This window comes from Prionailurus bengalensis, chromosome A1 (assembly GCF_016509475.1).
Source record: "Prionailurus bengalensis isolate Pbe53 chromosome A1, Fcat_Pben_1.1_paternal_pri, whole genome shotgun sequence".
In the NCBI taxonomy this organism is placed as follows: domain Eukaryota; kingdom Metazoa; phylum Chordata; class Mammalia; order Carnivora; family Felidae; genus Prionailurus; species Prionailurus bengalensis.
The window spans coordinates 136,903,018-136,928,333 of NC_057343.1; the positions used below are offsets into that span (position 1 = coordinate 136,903,018).

The 25,316-nt window shown below is 39.4% G+C and overlaps 1 protein-coding gene across 2 annotated transcripts in view; it reads right to left on the reverse strand.

Annotated features, from left to right (window-relative positions):
* Nucleotides 1–25,316, reverse strand: part of SMN2 (survival of motor neuron 2, centromeric) — a 42,708-nt gene that overhangs the window by 16,285 nt on the left and 1,107 nt on the right. For both annotated transcript variants that reach the window (XM_043587163.1, XM_043587074.1), the window contains exons 2-7: nucleotides 11,092–11,163; nucleotides 9,059–9,178; nucleotides 7,955–8,155; nucleotides 7,643–7,798; nucleotides 5,069–5,161; nucleotides 3,577–3,687 (exon numbers count right to left, since the gene is read on the reverse strand). In XM_043587163.1, coding sequence (XP_043443098.1) covers nucleotides 3,577–3,687; nucleotides 5,069–5,161; nucleotides 7,643–7,798; nucleotides 7,955–8,155; nucleotides 9,059–9,178; nucleotides 11,092–11,163 — 753 coding nt within the window. The remainder of the gene's footprint in view (nucleotides 1–3,576; nucleotides 3,688–5,068; nucleotides 5,162–7,642; nucleotides 7,799–7,954; nucleotides 8,156–9,058; nucleotides 9,179–11,091; nucleotides 11,164–25,316) is intronic.

Genomic DNA, 25,316 nt, shown 5'->3' on the forward strand with positions numbered 1-25,316 from the left:
AGTTAGTCATTGCCTAGGCCTGGAAATTTTGAGGAAAATGGGGTACATGTTTGTTTTCTTACGGAAGGAGGGTAGATAATGAAGACATTCCATAAATGACTGTAGTTATGGCTGTGTAATTGTGAATATACTAAAAACCCAAACCAGTGACTTGTATACTTTAAAAAGTGAATTGAATGCCATGTAAACTATATCTCAATAAAACTTAATTAGTTTAAAAAAAAAAAAAAGTCACAGGCAATGCTGTTTTCCAAACTGGAAACAAGCTACATATCCATCAATGGTTAAAAGAAATAAACAGATTATAGAATATTCATGCAGAAGAACACAACAGAGCTACGACTATACACAACCATGTATATTACTCTCATAAACTGCTGAACAAAATATGCCAGCCACAAAGGAGTGTATGTATAATTCCAAACCATAAAAGTTCAAAAAAGGACAAAAGTACTCTATGACACTAAACGTTAGGAAAATGGTCACCCTTGGCAAAGGGATTAGTGAGTGATTAGAAGAAGACATAAGGAGGCAGTAGCTTATGTTTTTTTTAAAATCAAGCTGTTCACTTCTAATATATGCACTTTTCTGCATACATCTGTTTTTTTTTCTTTTTTATTAGAGAGGGGGAGGGGGGGAGGGAGGGAGGGAGGGAGGGAGGGAGAGAGAGAGAGAGAGAGAGAGAGAGAGAGAGAGAGAGAGAGAAAGAGAAGCGGGGCTCACCTGAAGCAGGGCTCCAGCTCATCTGATAAAGATGGGACTAGAAATCATGAACTGTGAGATCACAACCTGAGCCAAAGTCAGATGCTTAAAAGACTGAGCCAACAGGCGCACCCACCCCCGCTTTTTTTTTTTTTTAAGTTTATTGATTTGAGACAGACAGCATGAGCAAAAGCAGGGGAGGGGCAGAGAGAGAGGAAGAGAGAGAGAAACCCAAACAGGCTCAGGCTCTGCAATGTCAGCGCAGAGCCCAACGCAGGGCTCAACCTCACAAACTGAGATCATGACCTGAGCTGAAATCAAGAATCTGAGGTTTAACTGACTGAGCCCAACAGGTGACCTCTGCATACATATTTCAATACAAACACTATAAACACCAAATAAACCATGAACCTCTGTATAATATGAACTTGAAAATAAGTCAAAATATGGCCTATCTGGGTAAAAGAACTCTCTTTCCTTCCAAAAAACTGAATAATAAATATAAATCACATCAATAGTTTACTTATACACTATATGTAATATTTTTCCAAATATTTCATAATGAAAAATACACGCAGAGAAATACGAAGTGCAGAAAAGTGAAGCTTAGTATGTTAGGTAATTGGTCTCAAATTATAAATGGTTAACTTGTTACTTTCCATCATCTTTCTATTCATTAAAAGGGAAACTTCATCATACTATACAAATATACCAAGTTTATACAATGACACAAGAATACCTTTTATTATTTTTATTTAATTTTTTAAAAAGTTTATTTATTTTAGGGCGCCTGGGTGGCTCAGTTGGTTAAGCGTCCGACTTCAGCTCAGGTCACGATCTCACTGGTTGTGAGTTCGAGCCCCGCATCGGGCTCTGTGCTGACAGCTCAGAGTCAGGAGCCTGCTTTGGATTCTATGTCTCCCTCTCTCTCTGCCCCTCCCCTGCTCATGCTCTCTCTCTCTCTTTCTCTCAATAATAAATAAACGCTAAAAAAAAAAATTTTTTTTTAAGTTTATTTTAAGAGAGAGTGGAGTGGGGGGGACAGAGGGAGGGAGGAGTGTGTGTGGGGGAGAGAGAGGGAGGGAGGGGGAGAGAGGGAGAGAGAGAGAGAGAGACAGAGAGAGAGAGAGACAGAGACAGACAGACAGACAGACAGACACAAAGAGAATATCCCAAGCAGGATCCACACCACTAGCGCGGAGCCAGATATGGGGCTCAAACCCATGAACTCTGAGATAGTGTGACCTGACGAGAAATCAAGAATCAGATGTGTAAGTGACTAAGCCACCCAGGTCCCCCAAGAAAAGCTTTTATTTATTTATTTTTTTTAAACTTTTTTTTTTCAACGTTTATTTATTTTTGGGACAGAGAGAGACAGAGCATGAACGGGGGAGGGGCAGAGAGAGAGGCAGACACAGAATCGGAAACAGGCTCCAGGCTCTGAGCCATCAGCCCAGAGCCTGACGCGGGGCTCGAACTCATGGACCGCGAGATCGTGACCTGGCTGAAGTCGGACGCTTAACCGACTGCGCCACCCAGGCGCCCCAAGAATAGCTTTTAAATAACATTAATGGGAGCACGTACAGATGATACATTTAAAAAAAAATCATACCTTTGAGTCAGTTTATTTATATCTTCCATATATTAACCAAAATTTCAAGTAGTTATAATATCACATCATGTCAGCATGGCATAGTAGCTTCCTTTCAAAAATTTAAAAATTTCCTGAAAAGTCACAATACATGTGTGAAACAGACTGATGTGTAAAATGGTACATACGGAGCGTCAGTTCGTAAGGTCCAGTTTGGGATGTATCACCTCAGGCCTTCCTCTATGCACAAAAGAACCTAACACCTTTTGTCTTTATTTCTTTTCTCAAGCTATTATTCTTTCTTTTTCTTTTTTTTTTTTTTAACGTTTATTTATTTTTGAGAGACAGAGCACGAGGAGGAGAGGAAGACACAGAATCTGAAGCGGGCTCCAGCCTCTGAGCTGTCAGCACAAAGCCCGATGCCGGGCTTGAACTCACAAACTGTGAGATCATGACCTGAGCCAAAGTCAGCCGCTTAACCGACTGAGTCACCCTGGCGCCCCTCATTTTCTATTTCTTGCAATGCATTTTGTTTTATATTAAAACACAAAGACAAGTGAGACTGGAAAATAATTTAAAAGAGTGTCATTAAATTAGAAAATGTATAATCAACATAACCTAAGAACAGGAACAAAATTTTATTTTTATTTTTTTAAGAGCAAGAGAGAGACAGAGTGAGTGAGCAGGGGAGAGGGGCAGGGAGAGAGAAAGAATCCCATGTTGGCTCCATGCTCAGCATAGAGCCCACCACGGGGCTCAACCCCACAACCTTGAGATAGATCATCATGACCTGAACTGACATCCAGAGTTGGACATCCAACTGACTGAGCCAACCAGGCGCCTCAACATGAAAAAATTTTAAATGAACTATAATTACACTTAGCAGGGACAATTCAAGAGAATGTAAGCCTTAAACAAAAGTTATATATATATATGTATTTTTGAATGTATTTATTTATTTTGAAGTAGAGACAGAACGTGACCAGGGGAGGGCCAGAGAGAGGGAGACAGAGAATCCCAAGGAGGCTCTGCACCTTAAGCGTGGAGTCCGATGCAAGTAATGAACTCATGAACCAGAGATCATGACCCGAACCAAAATCGAGTCAGATGCCCAATGGACTAAGCCACCCAAGCACCCCAACAGTTGTATGTTTTTAAACTTTATGAGGTAGTTTCAACCTTTATGATCTGCCAAACATAACAAACCACTTTTTAGTCACAAACAAAACAAGGTCACATAACCACAAAGTGATTGTCAGGAAAGATGCTGAATGATCACTTACCATATAGTAACCAGTATGATAGCCACTCATGTACCAAGAGATTAACATACTTCCCAAAGCATCAGCATCATCAAGAGAATCTGGACATATGGGAGGTGGTGGGGGAATTATCTGGAAATGGAGAAAGATATAAAGTCAATAACAAAAACTGAAGTCTGGACATCCATTTTACATAGAGAATGCTGGATGTTAGCTCTATCTTTCCCTACATTTCATGCCATTACCTATCTAAAATTTTTTTTTTAATTTTTTTTTTCAACGTTTATTTATTTTTGGGACAGAGAGAGACAGAGCATGAACGGGCGAGGGGCAGAGAGAGAGGGAGACACAGAATCGGAAACAGACTCCAGGCTCTGAGCCATCAGCCCAGAGCCTGACGTGGGGCTTGAACTCACGGACTGCGAGATCGTGACCTGGCTGAAGTCAGACGCTTAACCGACTGCGCCACCCAGGCGCCCCTAAAATTTTTTTTTTTAAAGACATTTTGAGAAAGCCAACTGGTAACAACAGGCCAACAAAATTAAGATAAATAAAAATCAAAAGATAAAAGATCACATAAAATGTTTAGATATTTTGTTTTGATTTTCCAACTATTATTCTGTTCCATTATGAAGCTATGGGTAAAAGACCAAGTATATATACTTTAATGGTTTTCCTTAAAAAACATCCAGGGGCACCTGGGTGGCTCAGTCAGTTTAGTATATGACTTCGGCTCAGGTCATGATCTCGTGGTTCATGGGTTCGAGCCCCACATCAGGCTCTGTGCTGACAGGTCAGAGTCTGGAGTCTGCTTCGGATTCTATGTCTCCCTCTCTCTCTGCCCCTCCCCTGCTCGTGCTCTGTCTCTCTCTCAAAAATAAGTAAATGTTAAAAGAAAAAAAAATTAAAATACAACACTAAACAAAACATCCAAATAGCATTTCAAGTAAAGGTCTTGAGTAGAAAAACTGAGCAGCTCCCACTGAAACACATGAAATTTGCCACAAAGTATCTTGTATCTAGCCTACTGTTGATATCTCAAAGTCAGTCTACCGTTAGAAATTGGGACAGACCATGTGACACTAAATTCCAAGCACATCTGGAAGCACATTAATCCTTGTATACAGTGTAATTAAGTCCTTTAAAATAAGAGCTTCCTCCCTATAGAATGAGATATAACTTCTAAGAGGAAGGAAGCATGCAACATAGGGCTCAGATATTGGGGTAATAAGAGGACTAAGTCTGGATAGCAGAAGGACATTTAAAAAAGTAATCCAAGTTGGTTGGTTGGTTGGTTGGTTGGTTGATTTATTTATTTGAGTTTTTATTTATTTATTTTGAGAAACCAGAGGTCGGATGCTTACCTGACTGAGTCACACAGGTGCCCCCAAAACCCTGAGGTTTACACATTAGACTCTGGCTATAGGGATGGTATAAAATGACACTTCCATGTCCTGCTAAATCCCTAACTATGTATGAAAGCAAATTTTAATCTGAATTCTTTTACACTTACTGGTGGTCCAGAAGGAAACGGAGGCAACCAGCATGATAGGAAGTGTGGTGGTGGTGGTGGAGGTGGTGGTGGGCCATTGAACTTTAGACCAGGCTGCAAAGAACATTTCAAAGGAAGATTAATTTATCAATTTAAATATGAAAAGAGGAAAAGGATTCAATGTCTTAAGAACCTAAATAACCACCCAGAATGATACATTATACATATCAAAAGAGATGAAACAGGGGCACCTGGGTGGTTCAGTTGGATAAGGGATAAACATAAGCTTCCTACTCTTGATTTTTGCTCAGGTCATGATCTCATGGTTCGTAAGATTCAGCCCTGTGTCGGGCTCTGTGCTGAATGTGGGGCCTGCTTGGGACTTTCTCTCTCCCTCTTTTTCCACCCTTCCCCTGGTTCTCTTTCTCTCTCTCTCAAAAAAAAGATGAAATAGAATTTCATATACCAAATGAATTTAAACAAGACTCATAAATCTAGATTTTCCTCATTTCCTTTCATATCTAAACATTCAGAAAGTAAAACCAAAGTAAAAAGATTGCCAATTACCTCAGAAATCAGAGACTCTGTATTTAGCAAGATATTTCAATCATAAAAAAGATTGTATCTGCCACAATGTCGTTAATTGTGTAATCTTTTTATGGATGTCCCCTGAGTTACATATACTAACATAAGCATATATGGTAAAAATTAGTAAACCTCTCATTTAACAAGAAAAGTCAGCTCCCTCAGACCAATGAAGTACGATATGTAGAAAAGATGTCTGATCATTCTAGAAATTGTAATATAATGCAAACCTCTTTAAGAAAGCATTCACAGGGGTGCTTGCGTGGCTTAGTCGGTGAAGTGTCTGACTCTTGGTTTCTACTCAAGTCATGATCTCACAGTTCATGAAATCAAGTCCTGCATCGGGCTCTGTACTGACAGTGAGGATCCTGCTTGGCATTCTCTCCCAGTCTTTGCCCATAACCGACTCACGCATGCTCTCTCAAAATAAATAAACATTTTTAAAAATGGTAAAGGGTCACCTAGATGGCTCGGTTAGTTAAGCAACAGACTCTTGATTTCAGCTCAGGACATAACCCCACCGTTTTGAGTTCAAGCCCACCTCACGTTCCACACTGACCACACAAAGCCTGCTTTGGATTCTTTCTCTCTGTCTCTCTCCCTGTCCCTCCCCTGCACACACACTCTCTCTCTCTCTCTCAAAATAAGTAAATAAATAAAAGGTTAAAAAAAAAGCACTCACAGAAAATCTTCAGAAAAAGCTTTAATAAGTCAACACTGATTTTTAATTTTATTATTATTATCGCCTGAAAACTATAACCTACAGTGAAAGGGTGCCTAGATGGCTAAGTTGGTGGAGCGTCCAACTTAGGCTCAGTTTGTGAGTTTGATCACCACATCAGGGTCCTTGCTGTAGGATGGATCCTCTGTCCCCCTCTCTCTGCCCCTTCCCCGCTTATGCGCGTGCCCGCTCTCTCTCAAAAATAAACAAACAAACAAACATTAAAAAATTTTAACTGCCTTGGTGCACCTGTGTGGGTCAATCAGTCAAGGGTCTGAATTCCGCTCAGGTCATTATCTCACGTTTCATGAGTTTGAGCCCCTCATCTGGCTCTGTGCTGACAGCTCAGAGCCTGGAGCCTGCTTCTGCTTCTGTGTCTCCCTCTCTCTGCCCCTCCCCCGCTCATGCCCTGTATCTCTCAAAAATAAACTTAATTAAAACAAATTATAAAGAAAGAAATCACTCATCTTCTCTAAAAAAAAAATTTTTTTTTAACCCCCAGTGAAGAAATCACTCCTTTATACAAAACAACTGGAGAGGGACACACCAACTTGGGTTCCATGATATAACTAAAAATTAAAAAAAAAATTTTTTTTAATTTTTTTAATGTTTGTTTTTGACAGAGAGACAGAGAGCGAGCAGGGGAGGGGCAGAGAAAGAGGGAGACACAGAATCCGAAGCTGGCTCTAGGGTCTGAGCTGTTGGCACAGAGCCCGATGTGGGGCTCAAACCCACAAACTGCGAGATCATGACCTGAGCCAAAGTCAAAGGTCCAACCGACTGAGCCACCTAGGTGCCCCAAAATCTTTTCTGTTTAAGTTGATTTGCTACTTACAGCCAAGAGACCCATAAAGGAAAAGAGCATTTACATTTTATTCTACAAAACAATCTAGGGCTTCAGGATTTAATGTATTAGATGCTTCTGTATTAGATGTAAATATTGTGTTTCTCACCAACTGTTATGTATCCTAACCAAATGACATGGAGAACCAGAGCATAACACCCTGGTGACAGTAAAATACCACTATACTTTCTAATGTAAATTCATGAGATTATTAATCTAATACCCAATCCTCCATAAGAACAGCTGGGAAAGTCTTTCAGTGTAAAGTATTTTGCATTACTATTTTATTTCCTTTTCAATGAATTTTCAAGTGTGAATTTATGATATCTACAGAAAGCTACAAAACTTTCAAGGAAAAGCTAAATAAAACTCATCCAATGGAGGGGTGGAAAGTTATAAAATTATTAACTGTTTCCTGGGAAAACTTTTCTGGGCAGAAATGTACCTTTCCCGGTCCCAGTCCTGCTCCTGGCATGGGGGGTGGTGGAGGCAGAAAAGAGTTCCACGAAGCAGCTTTTGACTTGACGTTATTTGATTTATTTCCAGGAGACCTGCAGGAGTTCTCACTTTCATCTGTTGAAATTTGACTTTCATTTTCATTCTTTAAAAAGAAAAAATATACATACTTTTGTTATAAAGGTATCATGGAAAAAAGTGAATACTTCAGGGGATCAAACAACTTTGATTTTCTCATCTCCTCTCTGCCTCCAAGAATTCTTTTTTCTTTCCTTTTTATTTTTATTTTTGGTATCCTTACCTCCTGAGCATTTTGTTCTACATTATTATCCACTGCAGAGGCTGGGGAAAGTAGATCAGACACATTTTGCTCCTCCCTATTTCCATATCCAGTGTAAACCACAACGCAGGTTTCTCTCTTAAAATCAATTGAAGCAATGGTAGCTGGGTAAACGCAGCCGTCTTCTGACCAAATGGCAGAACACTTGTCACCAACTTTCCACTATAAAAGAAACCAAAGATACACACCCACACATATTTCTTTTGAAGAGGATAAATTGTAATCTTGTTTAGGTGGGGTAAGGTAGGTTGTGGAGTGGACAGTCTCTAGGTAACTGATCTGGAAGGCAGAATGATCTTTGGCTTGGGGCCAAAGACACATAAATCTGAATTTCCAGTATCAATATAATTTTGCTGTTTATATAATCATGCCACATATTTACCATGTAATATGAATTCTGCCAACTATATAATTAATTAAGACAAGTTTGTTAATCTCTTTAAGTCTCACTTTCTCATCTGTTAAGGAATTACAATAAAATCTACCTCATCTGTTTGTTGTGAAGAACAGAAAGGAGGGAGAATGTGTACAGGGTCCTGCACTCTGATTTAGCACATAGCCAGTGCTTATCAAATGGTAGCTCTCTTCCCCCTTGGTAATGATAAAACTAAGGGGACTGACAAGGCACCAAAATATTTAGCTTTCAGGTCTGCTGTTTTAAATAGCAGAAATGATTTTACCTAGAATTTTTGGTTCCAGGGTATTAGTTTTAGGGTTTTTGAGGAAAAAAAAAAAAGCACAGCCATTTCCCAGTTTTACAGTGCCAATGCAGTTTAAGGCCCCGAGGTGCTCATCCCAAGTGGCCATGGGCTCCTGTACCCCACGTCCCACATAAAGTAAATACAATCTTCAACATATTATTTACATTCCCACCTAACTCACTATACTTTTACTGACATGCATGTTCCTAAACAATAGAAAGTTTAACAGCTATCTTAGAAGTTTTATGATTACGTGTCAGTGGAAAACACTATACTAATCATGTAAGTTAAACATATTTTACACTATTATTACAAATAGTAACAAGAAATTCTTTGAAGTTCAATCTCAATGTTTTAAAATAACCTGCTTCAGGGCTGCTGTGGTATTCTTTTTTTGGCTTTTATTCTTCTTAGCAGGTTTTCTTTTAGGTGTGCCTTTTGGTTTATCTGAAGCTTCAGAAATGTCACCATTCTTTAGAGCATGCTGTGAAAATAGGAAGAACAATGGACATGTTACAGGGTCATACTTGAAAACAAGTGTAACAATATAACCCAGTAACTACCAAGGCCTCAAGGCCCCATCAACTCAGCCTCCACTTCCTCTTTTTATCATCCCACATGCTACAACAACTATGCTGGAAGGCATCATATATCTGGTTATCAGCTCTAGGGACCTTTTTAATCAAGTCCTCACTCTCAACCTTCCTGTAAACTTAGATTCTGATGATCATTTGTCTTGATAGTCAAGACATTTTGGGTGATCTAACAATGTAGAGCTCCAATGCTTTATTACCTCTCTAATCAAGTCTTAAACTTGGGCATTCCCAAAAAGAACTGTCCATCCTTCTTTACCTGTTTATGATCATCTATCCCTATTACTTCAATTATAACCTCTATGCAGAGAGGCTTCTCTTTTTTTTTTTTAATTATTAAACAAAAATTTTTTAAATTATTTATTTATTTTTGAGAGGCGGGACAGGGGCAGAGAGAGGGAGGGAGACAAAGAACCCGAAGCAGGCTCCAGGCTCTGAGCTGTCCGCGCAGAGCCTGATGTGGGGCTCCAATTCATGAGGTGTGAGATCATGACCTGAGCAGAAGTTGGATGCTTAACAGACTGAGCTACCCAGGTGCCCCTTATGCAGACAGACTTCTAAATCTACTAACCAACTGACATTTCTTCTTCATTCAATGCAACATTTCCAATTACCAATTTCATATCTTCACATTTACTTCAAAAAACACAGTTTAAAATTAAACTGTCTTTTCCCCAAATTAAGTTATTTTCCTCTACTCACACTACTTCCCTCTGCAATATCATCAATCCCAGCCAACAATGAGCCACACTTTAATCTGCATTTTACAGAACCTGCATTAGTGTGCTTCTACCTTAAGGGTATATTGAAAAGCATTACTGGAGTGCTTGGGTGGCTCAGTCAGCTGGGCCCCTGACTTCAGCTTAGGGCATGATCTCATCACTCGTGGGTTTGAGCCCTGCAATGGGGTCTCCACTGTCAGTGTGGAGCCCGCTTTGGTTCCTGTCTCCCTCTCTCTCTACCCCACCCCAGCTAGGGCTTTCTGTCTCAAAACCAAATAAAAACATTAAAAAAAAAAAAAAAAAACCCTAATTAAAAAAAGAGAAGTATTACTGAGAAACTTGAATTCAGTTTTAAGGATAACATACAGGTCTTATCTTTACCTCATGCAGTAAGAGTGACTAAGGGAAAGAAGTGGACTTCGTATTTCGTGCTCTGTATGAGGATATGCTCTTTGTCTGGACTACTGATGGCTCTTGCATGGTGCTCAATAAAGCTAAATACCTCACACAGTAGAGAAAGTGATGATGTTGGGCAACTGTGTAAATGTCTTGCTGGGGCCACAAAAACAGACTACATCTCCTTAAAGAATTGAATATTCCTGCCCTCAGGAACACCTGACTTGATAACCAACTCAGGATTTGGGTTAGGATTAATTTAATGTAAGTAAAGCACCTAGAATAGTGCCTAAAATACTGTGAACAGTCTACAAGTACTAATTATAGCACTACTGATATTTATCATTATTATTTCAACGAAGGCTTGTTAAATGAAAATTGTAATTTAGACTGCCCTTCTACTAATCTGAATTAGACGATTTCTATAGTCTGATACAATGCAAACACATTAAAAGTAATTAATGTTTAAGATTCTACTTAAATTGACTTTGCTAAAGGGGTGACATACAGAGAGCCTACCTACCAACTTCTAAAGGAAGATTATCATCTAAGTTAATTAACCAATGATATCTATTGGCCTTCAACATTAGAACGGAATAATATGTAATTCAACACTTTAAGTATGTTATCAGTTAATTTTGTCCCAAATGAGTAACATGAGGAAATAAGGAAAAGAGTTTTCATACCTTAAATGAAGCTACAGCTTTATCATAAGCTTTTATCAAAGCTGTATCATCCCAAATGTCAGAATCATCACTCTGGGAAGGGCAAAGAACAAACACAATTCATGTTTAAATGGGTGTCATAAAAAATGTAGGTTAGATACTGTCAGCAAGCTATCTTACGCCACACATGAAGTTACACTAAAAACAGGTATTTTAAATCCTAAACAAAACTAGAGGAAGCCTACCTCCTTATAGAGTATGTGACATTACCCCCAAAGCTAGGCATATGTAAATATTCTAAGAGGAGTAAACTGAATGCTCCCTAATTGAATTTCTATCCACCAACCATAAGTGGATCTGTTCAAAGATAACTATGTTTCAAACTTTTCTAAGAGTTGATAAAAGGTTTAGTTTGGCAATGTGGGAAAACATCTCGCTGTTAGCCTTTGTTATACAGACTATGGTAATGCTATTCCGACCAAAGAATCTGAGGTCCAAAGAATACTTTTTTCCCCTTGACCTTGCACTATGTCTAGATTAAGCAAGGAAGAATTCTCAAAAGGTTTTAAGTTACAAATTACTAGTAGTGATTAATAAATCGGTTTTCATTTTAAACAGGAGTGGTATTAAGTAATCTGGAAAAGACTGAAGTAGCATTTAATTCTATTTTTATTTAAATTTAATTCAATTCAAAAACATATTTTTGAGAATCCACTATCTCTTACACACTCATTTCTGAGAGGTATATGAAATCACGCTACCTGTTCTCTTCAGCGATGGTCTAAATAGGAATTTAAAACATAGTGTCACAGAAAATCAAAATAAAAAAAAATACAAAACATTTATGATGAGACATTACAGACAATACATGTGTGAATTAAAAGAAATAGATTTTCTCTGGTTCAAGAGGCCGACTTTGGAAGATCCTGAATTCACCTGCTCCCCACCAATGCACCAGATCTATAGCTACATACGGAACAACTTCCTCTAGGGTAAAAAGACAAAATCAAAAATACCCAGAAACTAGTTGAGCAATTCCTACACGTTAGGCAAACATGAAAAAACAAATCCCTACAAAGAAGAGAAGCTGAGACATAGTCTTGCCATAAAACCCTTCCCAGAGCAGCAACCCATTATAGGGAGGAAACTCAAAACTCAGAGACTCTCCCTGAGGAGAAATGAATTTGAACCCCAAACTGGGCACTTGAACTTTTAAGACCTGTACCTGAGATAAGCCCCCAAGACATCTAGCTTTAAAAACTATGGGGATTCGCATTCAAAGACCTACAGGAAAATAGCAAACTGAGAAAAAGCCATTAAAGCGCTCCAATGCCTGGATTTAATTGCTCAAGGCAGTTAGTGCAGAAACAATGGAGTAAAAGGCACACAAACTTTATGTGAAAGAGACTCATTTGCTTATTAAAGTGTTAGCCTGAGGGGCAGTCTAATTTAACACACACTTGCAGGGCCCTGGTGGGATATTCTCAATGCACACAGGCTAGTGGGCACCATGTTTCTGCTCCTGCCTCACTCCAGACAATGCCATCTGTGTGCTCTCCCTCTTCTAAGTTCCAGAGCACTTGTGTTTCCTAGAGGGTAGCATTTGTTTACATGCACTTGGTACCCCAGTTTCCACACCTGGTGTCCCAGGCTTTTGCAGCTGTTGCTCAGGGAACACTCCGTAACCATCTGTCCATGGTAACTAGGGGGCTTTCCATTCCTGGGTTCCATAAGGCTATTCACTCTCTGCCTTATTCCAGCTTACTGTTACCTCCCAGAAAGAAGCTTATGCACTCTCTGGGTACCCTGATTATTACAAGTGCTACCCAGGGGATATGTCCAGATCACCTGCTCTGCAGGCTGAGTGGGCTTCTGCTTGCATTCCCACAAGACTGTATATATTTACGTACTTTAAAAGCTGCTGCCCAAGGGTCTGGCTCCCCAATCATCCTGAATAAAATTGTTGACTGAGATCCTCCTCCTTGGGAACACAGATAGGTCTTTGCACACTCTCAACTACTGGGAACCACTAAAATTAAAATAGGCTGCTTGGATAATCACAAAGGTTTGAGAAACAACCAAGAGCTAGTGCAGGGTTGAACGATAACGTTCATCTTCTACAAGATACTCCTTGAAGTCTGGCAGAGGTGGCTATTATCTAATGCACAGAAACCAACTCACAAAGTCAAGCAAAATGAAGAAACAGAGGAATATGTTCCAAAAAAAGAATAAGGTAAAACCTCAAAAACCATTTCTTAAAAGTAACAGAGAAGTGATTTACCTGATAAGGAGTTCAATAGTCATAAACATGCTTATCAAGCTCAGGAGAATGAATGAGCACAGTGAGAACTTCAAGAAATAAAAAATAAAGAAAGTGCCAAAAAGAAAAAAAAGTCAGGGGCGCCTGGGTGGCTCAAGCAGTTGAGTGGCTGACTTTGGCTGAAGTCATGATCTCACGGCTCACGGGTTCGTACACTGCATCAGGCTTGCTGCTGTAAGAGTGGACCCTGCTTCAGATCCCCCGTCCCCCTCTCTCTGCCCCTCCCCACCTCAAAAATAAACAAGCTTAAAAAAAAAAAGATTAACTCCCCCCCTCTGCCCTTTCCCCCCTCCGGTGTGCTCTCTCTAAAATAAAAATTAAAAATAATAAAATAATTTTTTAAACTATGTATGGTGTCAGATGTTACCTAGACTTATTGTGGTGTTTGTTTTCCAAAGTGTACAAATACTGAATAATTATGTTGTACACCTGAAATTAATACAATGTTATATCTCAATTATACCTCAATAAAAAAAAGAAGAGAAAGAGGAATGGCTGGTGGATGATCATGGAGCAAACAGGCCTAGGAAATAAAAATCAGAAGGATGAGGACAGGTAGAAGAGAAAATAGAAAGCATTTCAAGAAAGATCACGGGCCAAAAAAAAGGCCTAGAAGCAAAAATAAACCCACTGACTATATGGTTTCACTTGTGTGAGATATCAAAAGTAGTCAATCACAAAAACAAAGTAGAAAGTTGGGGTTGGGGGAAGAAGCAATGCTTTTTAATGGGTAGAGTTTCAGTTTTGCAACATTAAAAAGTTCTAGATATCTACCATACAATAACATGAATATATTTAACGCCAACTGCACAGTTCAAAGTGGCTAAGATGTAGGGCACTTGGTTGATTCAGTTGGTAGAGCATGAGACTCTTGATCTTGTTCGAACCCCACGCTGGGTACAGAGTTGACTTAAAACAAATGGCTAAGATGATAAATTGTACGTTATGTGTGTGCTTTTAAGCCACAATTAAGGGACACCTGGGTGGCTCAGGTGGTGAAGCATCCAACTTTTGATTTCGGCTCATTTCATCTCACCGTGGCCAGAGTGGAGCCTATTTGAGATTCTCTTTCCCTCTCTCTCTCTGCCCCTCCCCCATGCTTGCTTGCTTTCTCTTTCTCTCACTCAAAATAAATAAACATTTCTTAAAAATAAACAATTAAAAATAAAAATAAAACAATGTATGTTGATCACTTAGACTCCAAGTCCAACTAGAAGAATCAGGTTCATTCTACATAGTAGCTGAAGATAAGTTTTGATACATAATGTTGATGATGAGAGGACAAGTTACAAAACACCTTCAATTAGTATCTTGGATTTGGTATGTTAGTCAATTAATGAGTTCCAAAGAAGCCTATAATAAAACTTGTTTAGTTGCAAAACTAATTTAGGTGGCTCTCCTGTTAATCTCCATTATACAGAGAAACAGCTAATCTCATTTTTTGATAAAAACTCATTAAAAATCATTTAATCATTCTGTAGATAAGGAAAGTAATCACAGAGGTAACTGATTGTTCAAGGTTACACTTCCACTTAGAAAGGGAGATGTTCCTTAGAGATTTGGTACAGCCTGAGTTAGCAAACAGTAGAAATTAAGGATGATGAAGACATATTTTTTTTAAAAAACACAAAATTACAAGACACATCAGTGCTCCTACAACTGCAAATGGGGGCCATCTGTCTGGCTTAGTCAGAGGAGCATGTGAGTCTTGATCACAGAGTTCTAAGTCTGAGCCCCAGGTTGTGTATAGAGGTTACTTAAAAATAAAATCTTTTTTTTTTTTTTTCAATGTTTATTTATTTTTGGGACAGAGAGAGACAGAGCATGAACGGGGGAGGGGCAGAGAGAGAGGGAGACACAGAATCGGAAACAGGGTCCAGGCTCTGAGCCATCAGCCCAGAGCCCGACGCGGGGCTCGAACTCACGGACCGCAAGATCATGACCTGGCTGAAGTCGGATGCTTAACCGACTGCGCCACCCAGGCGCCCCAAAAATAAAATCTTTAAAAAAAAATCCTGCAAAAAGTACTACTGATAAAGGAAGATGAATTCCACTGTTTCAATACAAGAGGGCATTCTTTTTTTTTTTTTTACATGTATTTTGAAAGAGAGAACAAGAGAGTGCAAGCAGTAGAGGGGCAGAGAGAGAGAGAGAGAGAGAGAGAGAGAGAGAGAGAGAGGAGAGAGAGAGAGGAGAGAGACAGGGAGACAGAGGGAGGGAGAGAGAGAATCCCAAGCAGGCTCTGCACTGACAGAGGGGTTCAAACCCATGAACCAACCATGAGATCATGACCTGAGCCAAAGTCACACACCCAACCAACTGAGCCACCCACGTGCCCTCAAAAGGGCATTCTTAAAAGTACAATACATAGCAACCAAACTCCTCACATGGCAATGATTATGCTCAGATCAAGGAAACAAGACATTTCAAAATGAAAAGACACCTAAGATTTTATAGAAAGCTATTAGAACAAAAAATAGTTCAGCTAATAAAACTTCCCAAATAACAATCACAAAAAAAAGAAAACACCCCATTGAAATTAAATAAACTAGCATCTGCAAACCACCCTGAATCAAAAAATTTATAAACTAAGATGGGAAAACAGGGCAGAAGGGCAAGATTTGAATTGGGAGTTAAAATCAAGATAGAAATGAGAGAAAAAGTAACATTGGCTACAAAGTATCCAAAGCAGAATATATCTGGCTGAAAATTTAGGGGGTACCAAAGAAAACACATTAAAAAAAAAAAAAAAAGAAAAAGAAAAAGAAAATAAGTGTTAAATACAGACAGCTAGCAAAGAATATTTAATATATGTATAAATGTATATAGGAGTGCCTGAAGAATAAAAGCTAAAAATCAAAAACAAAATAAAATTCTAAAAAAAATCTCAATGCCTCTAAACAAAAAGACCAAGTCAGGTATAAAATAAAGAAAATTAATTAGTATAAGATTTTCCCAGAGAAATTTGTGGGAAAAAGTATGAGTCAAGGATTTTGTGATATGGCCTAGCTGACCTGTGAGCAGGAAAACTAAGTTTACAATGTTGAAGAATACTATACTCCCTAATCTTTCCAGAGAAATCTACTGAAAATAAGCTTCAACCAACCAAGTATGATCAGGGAAAACTTGGGTTAAAACAAAACAAGACCCAACCTTAGCAATTCTAACAGAAAAGTAAACTACAGTTGACCCTTGAACAACTGTGGGGGAGGGAAGCTAGGGGTGCTGAAAACTGTAGTTTTCATATATATATATTTAGTATTTATTTTTGAGAGAGTGCTAGTGGGGAAGGGGCAGAGAGAGAGGGGAGGGGGAGAGAGGACAGAGGATCTGAAGCAGGCTCTGTGCTGTCAGCAGCGGGTCCAAGGTGGGGTTGCAACTGGCTAACTGCAAGATAATGACCTGAACTGAAGTCAGATGCTCAACTGACTGAGCCACCTGGTTGCCCCAGCTTTTTTTTTTTTTTTTAAGCAGGCTCCATACTCAGTATGGAGCTGGAACTCATGACCCCAAAATCAAAAGTTGCATGCCCTACCAAATGAGCCAGCCAGGTACCCCTCTGTGTATAATTTTTGACTCCCCAAAACCTTAACCATTATTAGCCTACTGTTGACCAGAAGCCTTACAAATAATATAAACAGCCCGTTAATATATGCTTGATGTATTATACACTGTATTCTTACAATAAAATAAAGAAAATATTAAAATTCTAAGGAAGAGAAAATACATTTATAATACTGTACTATATTTATGGGGAAAAAAATTCACATATAGGTGGACCTGTACAGCTCAAACCATGGCTGTTCAAGGGTCAATATATATTAAATTGACAAGCTGTAAAACTCATGTGGAAATACAAAGGACCTAGAAAAGACAAATCAATTCTGAAAACGCAAAGCAAAGCTGGAAGATTTACATTATCTTACTTCAACAAGTACTGTGAAGCTACTGTAATCAAAAAGTGTGCTATTAAAAATAGATTATTATTAAAGTATTAAAAATACAGAAGGAGTACATGCACCCCAGTGTTTATAGCAGCACTATCAACAATAGCCAACCTATGGAGAGAGTCCAAATGTCCACTTACTGATGAATGAAGAAAATGTGGTATATACATACAATGGAATATCACTCGGCAATTAAAAAGAATGAAACCTTGGGGCGCTTGGATGGGTCAGTCGGTTGAGCGTCCGACTTCGGTTCGGGTCATGATCTCACAGTTTGTGAGTTCCAGCCCCGCATCGGGCTCTGTGCTGACAGCTCAGGGCCTGGAGACCGCTTCAGATTCTGTGTCTCCCTCTCTCTACCCCTCTTCTGCTTGTACTCTCTCTCTCAAAAATAAAAATAAATATTAAAAAACATTAAACAAACAACACATCTCAGCGTTTTGCCAAACAAAATAGTATACTGACAGCAAATAAACATATGAAATGATGATTAATTGATGGCTCAATTAGTTAAGCATCCTATTTGGCTCAGGTCATGATTTCATGTTTCGTGAGTTTGAGCCCTGAATTGGGCTCTCTGCTGTCAGCATGGAGCCTGCTTCAGATCTTCTGTCCCTACCTCTCTCTACCCCTCCACTGCTTGTGCTCTCTCAAAAATAAACATTTAGGGGCACCTGGGTGGTTCAGGCAGGTAAGTGTCTGGTTTTGGCTCACGTCGTGATCTCACGGTTCCTGGATTCAAGCCCTGAGTTGGGCTCTATGCTGACAGTGTGGAACCTGTTTGCAATTCTTTCTCTCTTCCTCGCTATCTGCCCCTCCCCCACCCTCCATTTCTCTCAGAATAGATAAATTAACAAACCTTAAAAAAAAGATGACCATGGGAATGCAAGTTGGTGCAGCCACTCTGGAAAACAGTATGGAGGTTCCTCAAAAAACTAAAAATAGAACTACCCTATGACGCAGCAATTGCACTACTAGGCATTTCTCCACGGGATACAGGTGTGCTGTTTCGAAGGGACACACGCACCCCCATGTTTATAGCAGCACTAGCAACAATAGCCAAAGTATGGAAAGAGCTCAAATGTCCATCGATGGATGAATGGATAAAGAAGATGTGGTACATATATACGATGGAGTATTACTCGGCAATCAAAAAGAAGGAAATCTTGCCATGTGCAACTACATAGATGGAACTGGAGGATATTATGCTAACTGAAATTAGTCAGAGAAAGACAAACATCATATGACTTCACTCATATGAGGACTTTAAGAGATAAAACAGGTGAACATAAGGGAAGGGAAACAAACATAATACAAAAACAGGGAGGTGGACAAAACATAAGAGACTCATAAATATGGAGAACAAACAGAGGGTTGCTGGAGGGGTTGTGGGAGGGGGGATGGGCTAAATGGGTCAGGGGCACTAAGGAATCTACTCCTGAAATCACTGTTTCACCATATGCTAACTAATTTGGATGTATATTTTAAAAAATAAAAAATTAAATTAAAAAAAAAAGATGGGGGCGCCTGGGTGGCACAGTCGGTTAAGCGTCCGACTTCAGCCAGGTCACGATCTTGCGGTCCGTGAGTTCGAGCCCCACATCTGGCTCTGGGCTGATGGCTCAGAGCCTGGAGCCTGTTTCTGATTCTGTGTCTCCCTCTCTCTCTGCCCTTCCCCCGTTCATGCTCTGTCTCTCTCTGTCCCAAAAATAAATAAACGTTGAAAAAAAAAATTAAAAAAAAAAAAAGATGACCATTTCAAAATTAACAAGAGTGTGGAAAAAGTGGAACCATCATACACTGCTAGTCAAAATATAAAATGGTTCAACCACTTTGAAGAAGAGTTTGGCACTTTTTTTTTTTAAGGTCTGACTGGATTTATTCAATGGGTAGCATCCCATTTAACAAATAGAAGGGTGCTCCCAAGGCAGTTTTTTTTTTTTTAAATGTAGGCTCCATACCCAATGTGGGGTTTAAACTCACCACCCAGAGATCAAGAATCGCATGCTCTACCGACGGAGCCAGTCAGGCACGCCCCAAGGCAGCTTCTTAAAAAGTTAAAACACACCTACTCCATGAGTAGACTTCCAACAGAAATGAAAACTTATGTCCACACAGTCTTCTCCACTAATACTCACAGCAGCTCTATTATTAACCGTCCCCAATGAAAACAATCGATGGCACAAAAACAGACACATAGACCAATGGAATAGAATAGAAGCCCCAGAACGAGACCCACAAAAGTATGGCCAACTCATCTTTGACAAAGCAGGAAAGAACATACAGTGGAAAAAAGACAGTCTCTTTAACAAATGGTGCTGGGAGAACTGGACAGCAACATGCAGAAGATTGAAACTAGACCACTTTGTCACACCATTCACAAAAATAAACTCAAAATGGATAAAGGACCTGAATGTGAGACGGGAAACCATCAAAACCCTAGAGGAGAAAGCAGGAAAAGACCTCTCTGACCTTAGCCGTAGCAATTTCTTACTCGACACATCCCCAAAGGCAAGGGAATTAAAAGCAAAAATGAACTACTGGGACCTTATGAAGATAAAAAGCTTCTGCACAGCAAAGGAAACAACCAACAAAAGTAAAAAGCAACCAATGGAATGGGAAAAGATTTGCAAATGACATATCGGACAAAGGGCTAGTATCCAAAATCTATAAAGAGCTCACCAAACTCCACACCCGAAAAACAAATAACCCAGTGAAGAAATGGGCAGAAAACATAAATAGACCCTTCTCTAAAGAAGACATCCAGATGGCTAACAGGCACATGAAAAGATGTTCAGCGTCGCTCCTTATCAGGGAAATACAAATCAAAACCACACTCAGGTATCACCTCACGCCAGTCAGAGTGGCCAAAATGAACAAATCAGGAGACTATAGATGCTGGAGAGGATGTGGAGAAACGGGAACCCTCTTGCACTGTTGGTGGGAATGCAAATTGGTGCAGCCGCTCTGGAAAGCAGTGTGGAGGTTCCTCAGAAAATTAAAAATAGACCTACCCTATGACCCAGCAATAGCACTGCTAGGAATTTATCCAAGGGATACTGGATGCTGATGCTGATGAGTGCTGATGCAGAGGGGCACTTGTACCCCAATGTTTATAGCAGCACTCTCAACAATAGCCAAATTATGGAAAGAGCCTAAATGTCCATCAACTGATGAATGGATAAAGAAATTGTGGTTTATATACACAATGGAGTACTACGTGGCCATGAGAAAGAATGAAACACGGCCCTTTGTAGCAACGTGGACCGAACTGGAGAGTGTTATGCTAAGCGAAATAAGCCATACAGAGAAAGACAGATACCATATGGTTTCACTCTTATGTGGATCCTGAGAAACTTAACAGAAGACCATGGGGGAGGGAAGGGGAAAAAAAAAAAGAGGTTAGAGTGGGAGAGAGCCAAAGTATAAGAGACTCTTAAAAACTGAGAACAAACTGAGGGTTGATGGGGGGTGGGAGGGAGGGGGAGGGTGGATGATGGGTATTGAGGAGGGCACCTGTTGGGATGAGCACTGGGTGTTGTATGGAAACCAATTTGACAATAAATTTCATATATTGAAAAAAAAATAAACTCTTCAGCATAAAAAAAGGAAAACAATCGAAACATTTATGAACAAGTGAATGCATAAACAAATTCTAGTATAATAATAAAATGGGATACTGCAGCAATAAAAAGGAATGAACAACTAATATGTACAACAAAATGTGTGAAACTGAAAACTATGCTGAGTAAAGGAAGGCAAACAAAAGATTTAATGTTTATAAACTTCTAGAAAATGCATACTAATCGGCGACAGAAAGTGTGATCCAGCAGTGATCAGGGAACAGCAGATGAGAGAAAGGAGAGTAGGATTATAAAGGGGTATAAAGAAATCCAAACCAGCCCACACAATGAGATCATGTGAAGCCCTGAGAGGACAGGAAGAAACAAAACAGCTTTCAATCTCTAGCTGCTCAGTCCTGGGCGGGCTACTGTAGCTCCAATGTCTATGTGAATGCAACCACGTGAAAGATCTAAAGGACAAGTGTCTAGCAAGGCCTTCACAAATTCTTGACCCACAGAAACCATGACAGATAATAAAATGATAATTACTATTTCAAGCTACTAAGTTTGGGGGAGTTTGTTAGATAACAAGAGACACCAGAACAGACCATCAGCACTGCTTTTATATAGCTGTTTCTTGGTCACCACTAGTATGCCTCATGTTCTCGTATCTTCTACAATTGTCAACTCCTGAAACTTCTGCTGAGATCTCTTGAGTCATCAGTAAACCCTGCTCCCAATATCTTTAACCTCTTCTCTGAATATTCCCTTTACCTCCTTGCTTTAAAATCTAACTTTCCCCAAAGATGCCTCTTTCCTTGCAGATATCTCAAATGAAATGTCTTCTCCATATCCCTCAAATCATCATACCACAGATGGGGAAGCAATCTTACTTGCTCCTTACACCCACTTCCAGATTTTTCCTCTCTCCTTCCTTCCTAAAAACCCTGTTTCAAGAACCCTGTTACTAGACTACACTGTCTGCTGTTCCTCTTTATGTAATCATCTACAGCCATCTGAGCCACGCTTCCTCACTCCCCTGAGATTTAGTGTTGTCTCCAACGCTACTCCTGCCATTCTTGGTTATTAAAAAACCCACATAGCTGATTCTGCCAATACCCTAACCGTCCAGGTCCTTAAACTCCTCCATACTAATGATCTTGTACACCACCCAATCGCAGTTACTAGCTTCTATGGTTAACAATAACTGAACATTTCCATAAACTCAGTTTAAAGAATCCTACTCTCCTTGGACAGAACACATGAACAGACATTTCTTGGAAGATGATAGAGGGCCAAAGACACATGAAAAGATGCTCAACATCACTCATCATCAGGCAAATGCAAATCAAAACAATGAGCTATCAACTGACACGTCATGTTAGCTAAAATCAAAAACACAAAAGAAACAAGGGTTGGTGAAGATGTAGAAAAAAGGAATCTTCACGCACTGCTGGTGGGAATGCAAACTGGATCAGCCTCTATGGAAACAATATGGAGACTCCTCAAAATATTAAAAACAGAACTACGTCCTCACCTGCCATGAAAACAGAACCATCCTATGATCCAGTAAATTGCATTGCTGGGTATTTACCCAAAGAACACAAAAACACCACCCTGAAGAGATATATACACCCCTATGTTTATTTTAAATATCAATTTATCTTATAACTGTACTCTTTAATTCCCATCCCTTATATCCCCTATATATAAATACACACACACACACACACACACACACACACACACACACACACATCTTTATCCATTCATCTATCAATGGATACTTGGGCTGCTTCCACAGTTGGCCTATTGTAAATAGTGCTGCTATAAACACAGGGGTGCATGCATACTTCTGAATTGGTGTTTTTGTATTCTTTTGGTAAATACTCACTAGTGCCATTGCTCATTTTTTGAAGTAAACTATGTGCCCAATGTGGGTTTTAAACTCATGACCCTAAGATCGAGTCACATGTTCTACCAAATGAGACAGCCAGGCACCCCTCATTATGGTTTTGGTTTGCATTTAACTCATAATGAGTGATGCTGAACATTTTTCATGTGTGTTAGCCACCTCTATGTCTTTGGGGAAATGTCTGTTCAGTCTTCTGCCCTTCTTTTTTTTTGGTTTTTAAATTTTTTTTTAAGCTCAACATCCACCAACCTGGGGCCTGAATGGAGGACTCTGAGATCAAGAGTCATGCACTCTACTGACTGAGACAGCCAGGGGCCCCTCTTCTGCCCATTTTTAAATTGGATTATTTGTTTTTTGGGGGTTAAGTTCCATCAGTTCTTCACATATTTTGGATACTAACCCTTTATGGGCTATGTCATTTGCAACTATCTTCTCCCTTTCAGCTGGCTACCTTTTAGTTTTGATAACCATTACCTTTGCTGTGCAGAAACTTTTCATTTTAACGGAGTCCCAGTAGTTTATTCTTGCTTTTATTTCCTTTGTCTCAGGAGATATATTTAGAAAAATATTATGACCAATGTCAGAGATTTCACTGCCTGTACCCTCTTCAAGGCTTTTTATGGTTTCAATTATCATATTTAGGTCTTTAATCCATTTTGGGTTTATTTTTGTGTATGGTCAAAGAAAGTGGACCAGTTTTGTTCTTTTCCATGCGGCTGTCCAGTTTTCCCAACACCATTTGTTGAGATTTTTTTTAAGTTCTTTTATTTGAGAGACAGAGAGAGTATGAGCAGGGTAGGGGCAGAGAGAGAGGGAGAATCTCAAGCAGGCCTTGAGCTATGCACACAAAGAGCAACACGGGGCTCGAACCCACGAACTGTGAGATTATGACCTGAGTCGAAACGAATTGGACACTTAACCAAATGAGCCACCCAGGCACCCCTAAGAGATTATCTTTCTCCCAATGCATACTCATCTCGCCTTTGCCAAAGATTAACTGACCATATAATTGTGGGTTTATTTTTGGGTCTTCTGTTCTATTCCACTGATCTATGCATGAATTTTTATGCCAGTACCATACTGTTTTAATTGCTACTTCTTTGTAACCTAACATGAAATCTGGAGTTGTGATACCTTCAGTTTTGTTCTTGCGTTTTAAGATTGCTTTGGCTATTCGACATATTGGAGTTCCATACAAATTTTAGGATCGTTTTAGTTCTGTGAAAAATACTGTTAGTATTTTCACAGGGATTTCATTAAATGTGTAGACTGCTTTGGGTAGTACACACATTTTAACAATATTTGTTCTTAAAACCTATAGCATGGAATGTCTTTCCATTTCTTTGTCTTGAATTTGGCTGGCATTTCATTCACCTCTAAGTTTATTGCAGCATTATTTACAATAGCCAAATTACAGAAGCAGCCCTAGTGTCCACTGATAGATGAAGGCATAAAGATGTGGTATACATACACAATGGAATATTACTCAGCCATCAAAAAGAACAAAATCTTTTCACTTGCAACAATGTGGACGAAGCTAGAGAGTATAACGCTAAATGAAGTAACTCGGAGAAAGACAAATACCATATGATCTCACTTATATACAGAATTAAGGAACAAAGTAAGAAAAGGGAGGACACCTGGCTGGCTTGGTCAGTACAGGATGCAATTCTTGATCTCAGAGTAGTGAGTTCAAGCCCCATGCTGGGCTTGGAGTCTATTTAAAATAATATAAATTAAAATAAAATACTTTAAAAAAAAGAAAAAAGAGAGACAAACCAAGAAATAGACTTAACTATCAAAAACAAACTGATGGTTAACAAATGCGAGGGGGCTGGGGGGGGGGAGCACTGGTGAACTAGGTGAAGGGGATTAAGAGTAAATTTACCATGGTAAGCCCTGAGTAATGTATACAAATTGTTGAGCCACTATGTTGTACAGCTGAAACTAGTTTAACATTGTATGTCAAGAACACTGGAATTAAAAAAAAAAAACTAAAAAAAAAAAGAATCCTACTCTCCAACTATCACCTAACCTCTGCAACTTACTTCTTCTATCTGGATGATGACAATCATTCCACTTGACTAGAACAAAACAGTGATCCTCCAAATTTTTAAACTTTTACTATCCTAATGTCCTCCCTTCCCTGCTTAGCCAGCTTAAATTCCATGGTCAATTACTAACATAATTACCTTGTACCCCTCCCTCCCTCCCTTATATCCACTTGGTAAAACTACAGCCCTATTATTTTCAACATTTAATTCACTGTGTGCCTGCCCTCACACACCTGAATTCAACTTAGCTGGAGAAAAACACAATCAAGCTGTCTAGTATCTTTTAAACTCATGATCAAAATCTCAAGTAAACCTGTCATGTTGCCTAACAACACTGCCACTACATTTCCCTAGTCCAATACTCCTCTACTCTCCCTACTTTGCACCCACTTTCTACTTTCTTTCTGCTCAAAACTCCAACACCTGCCTCCCCTCACTCCTAGTTGA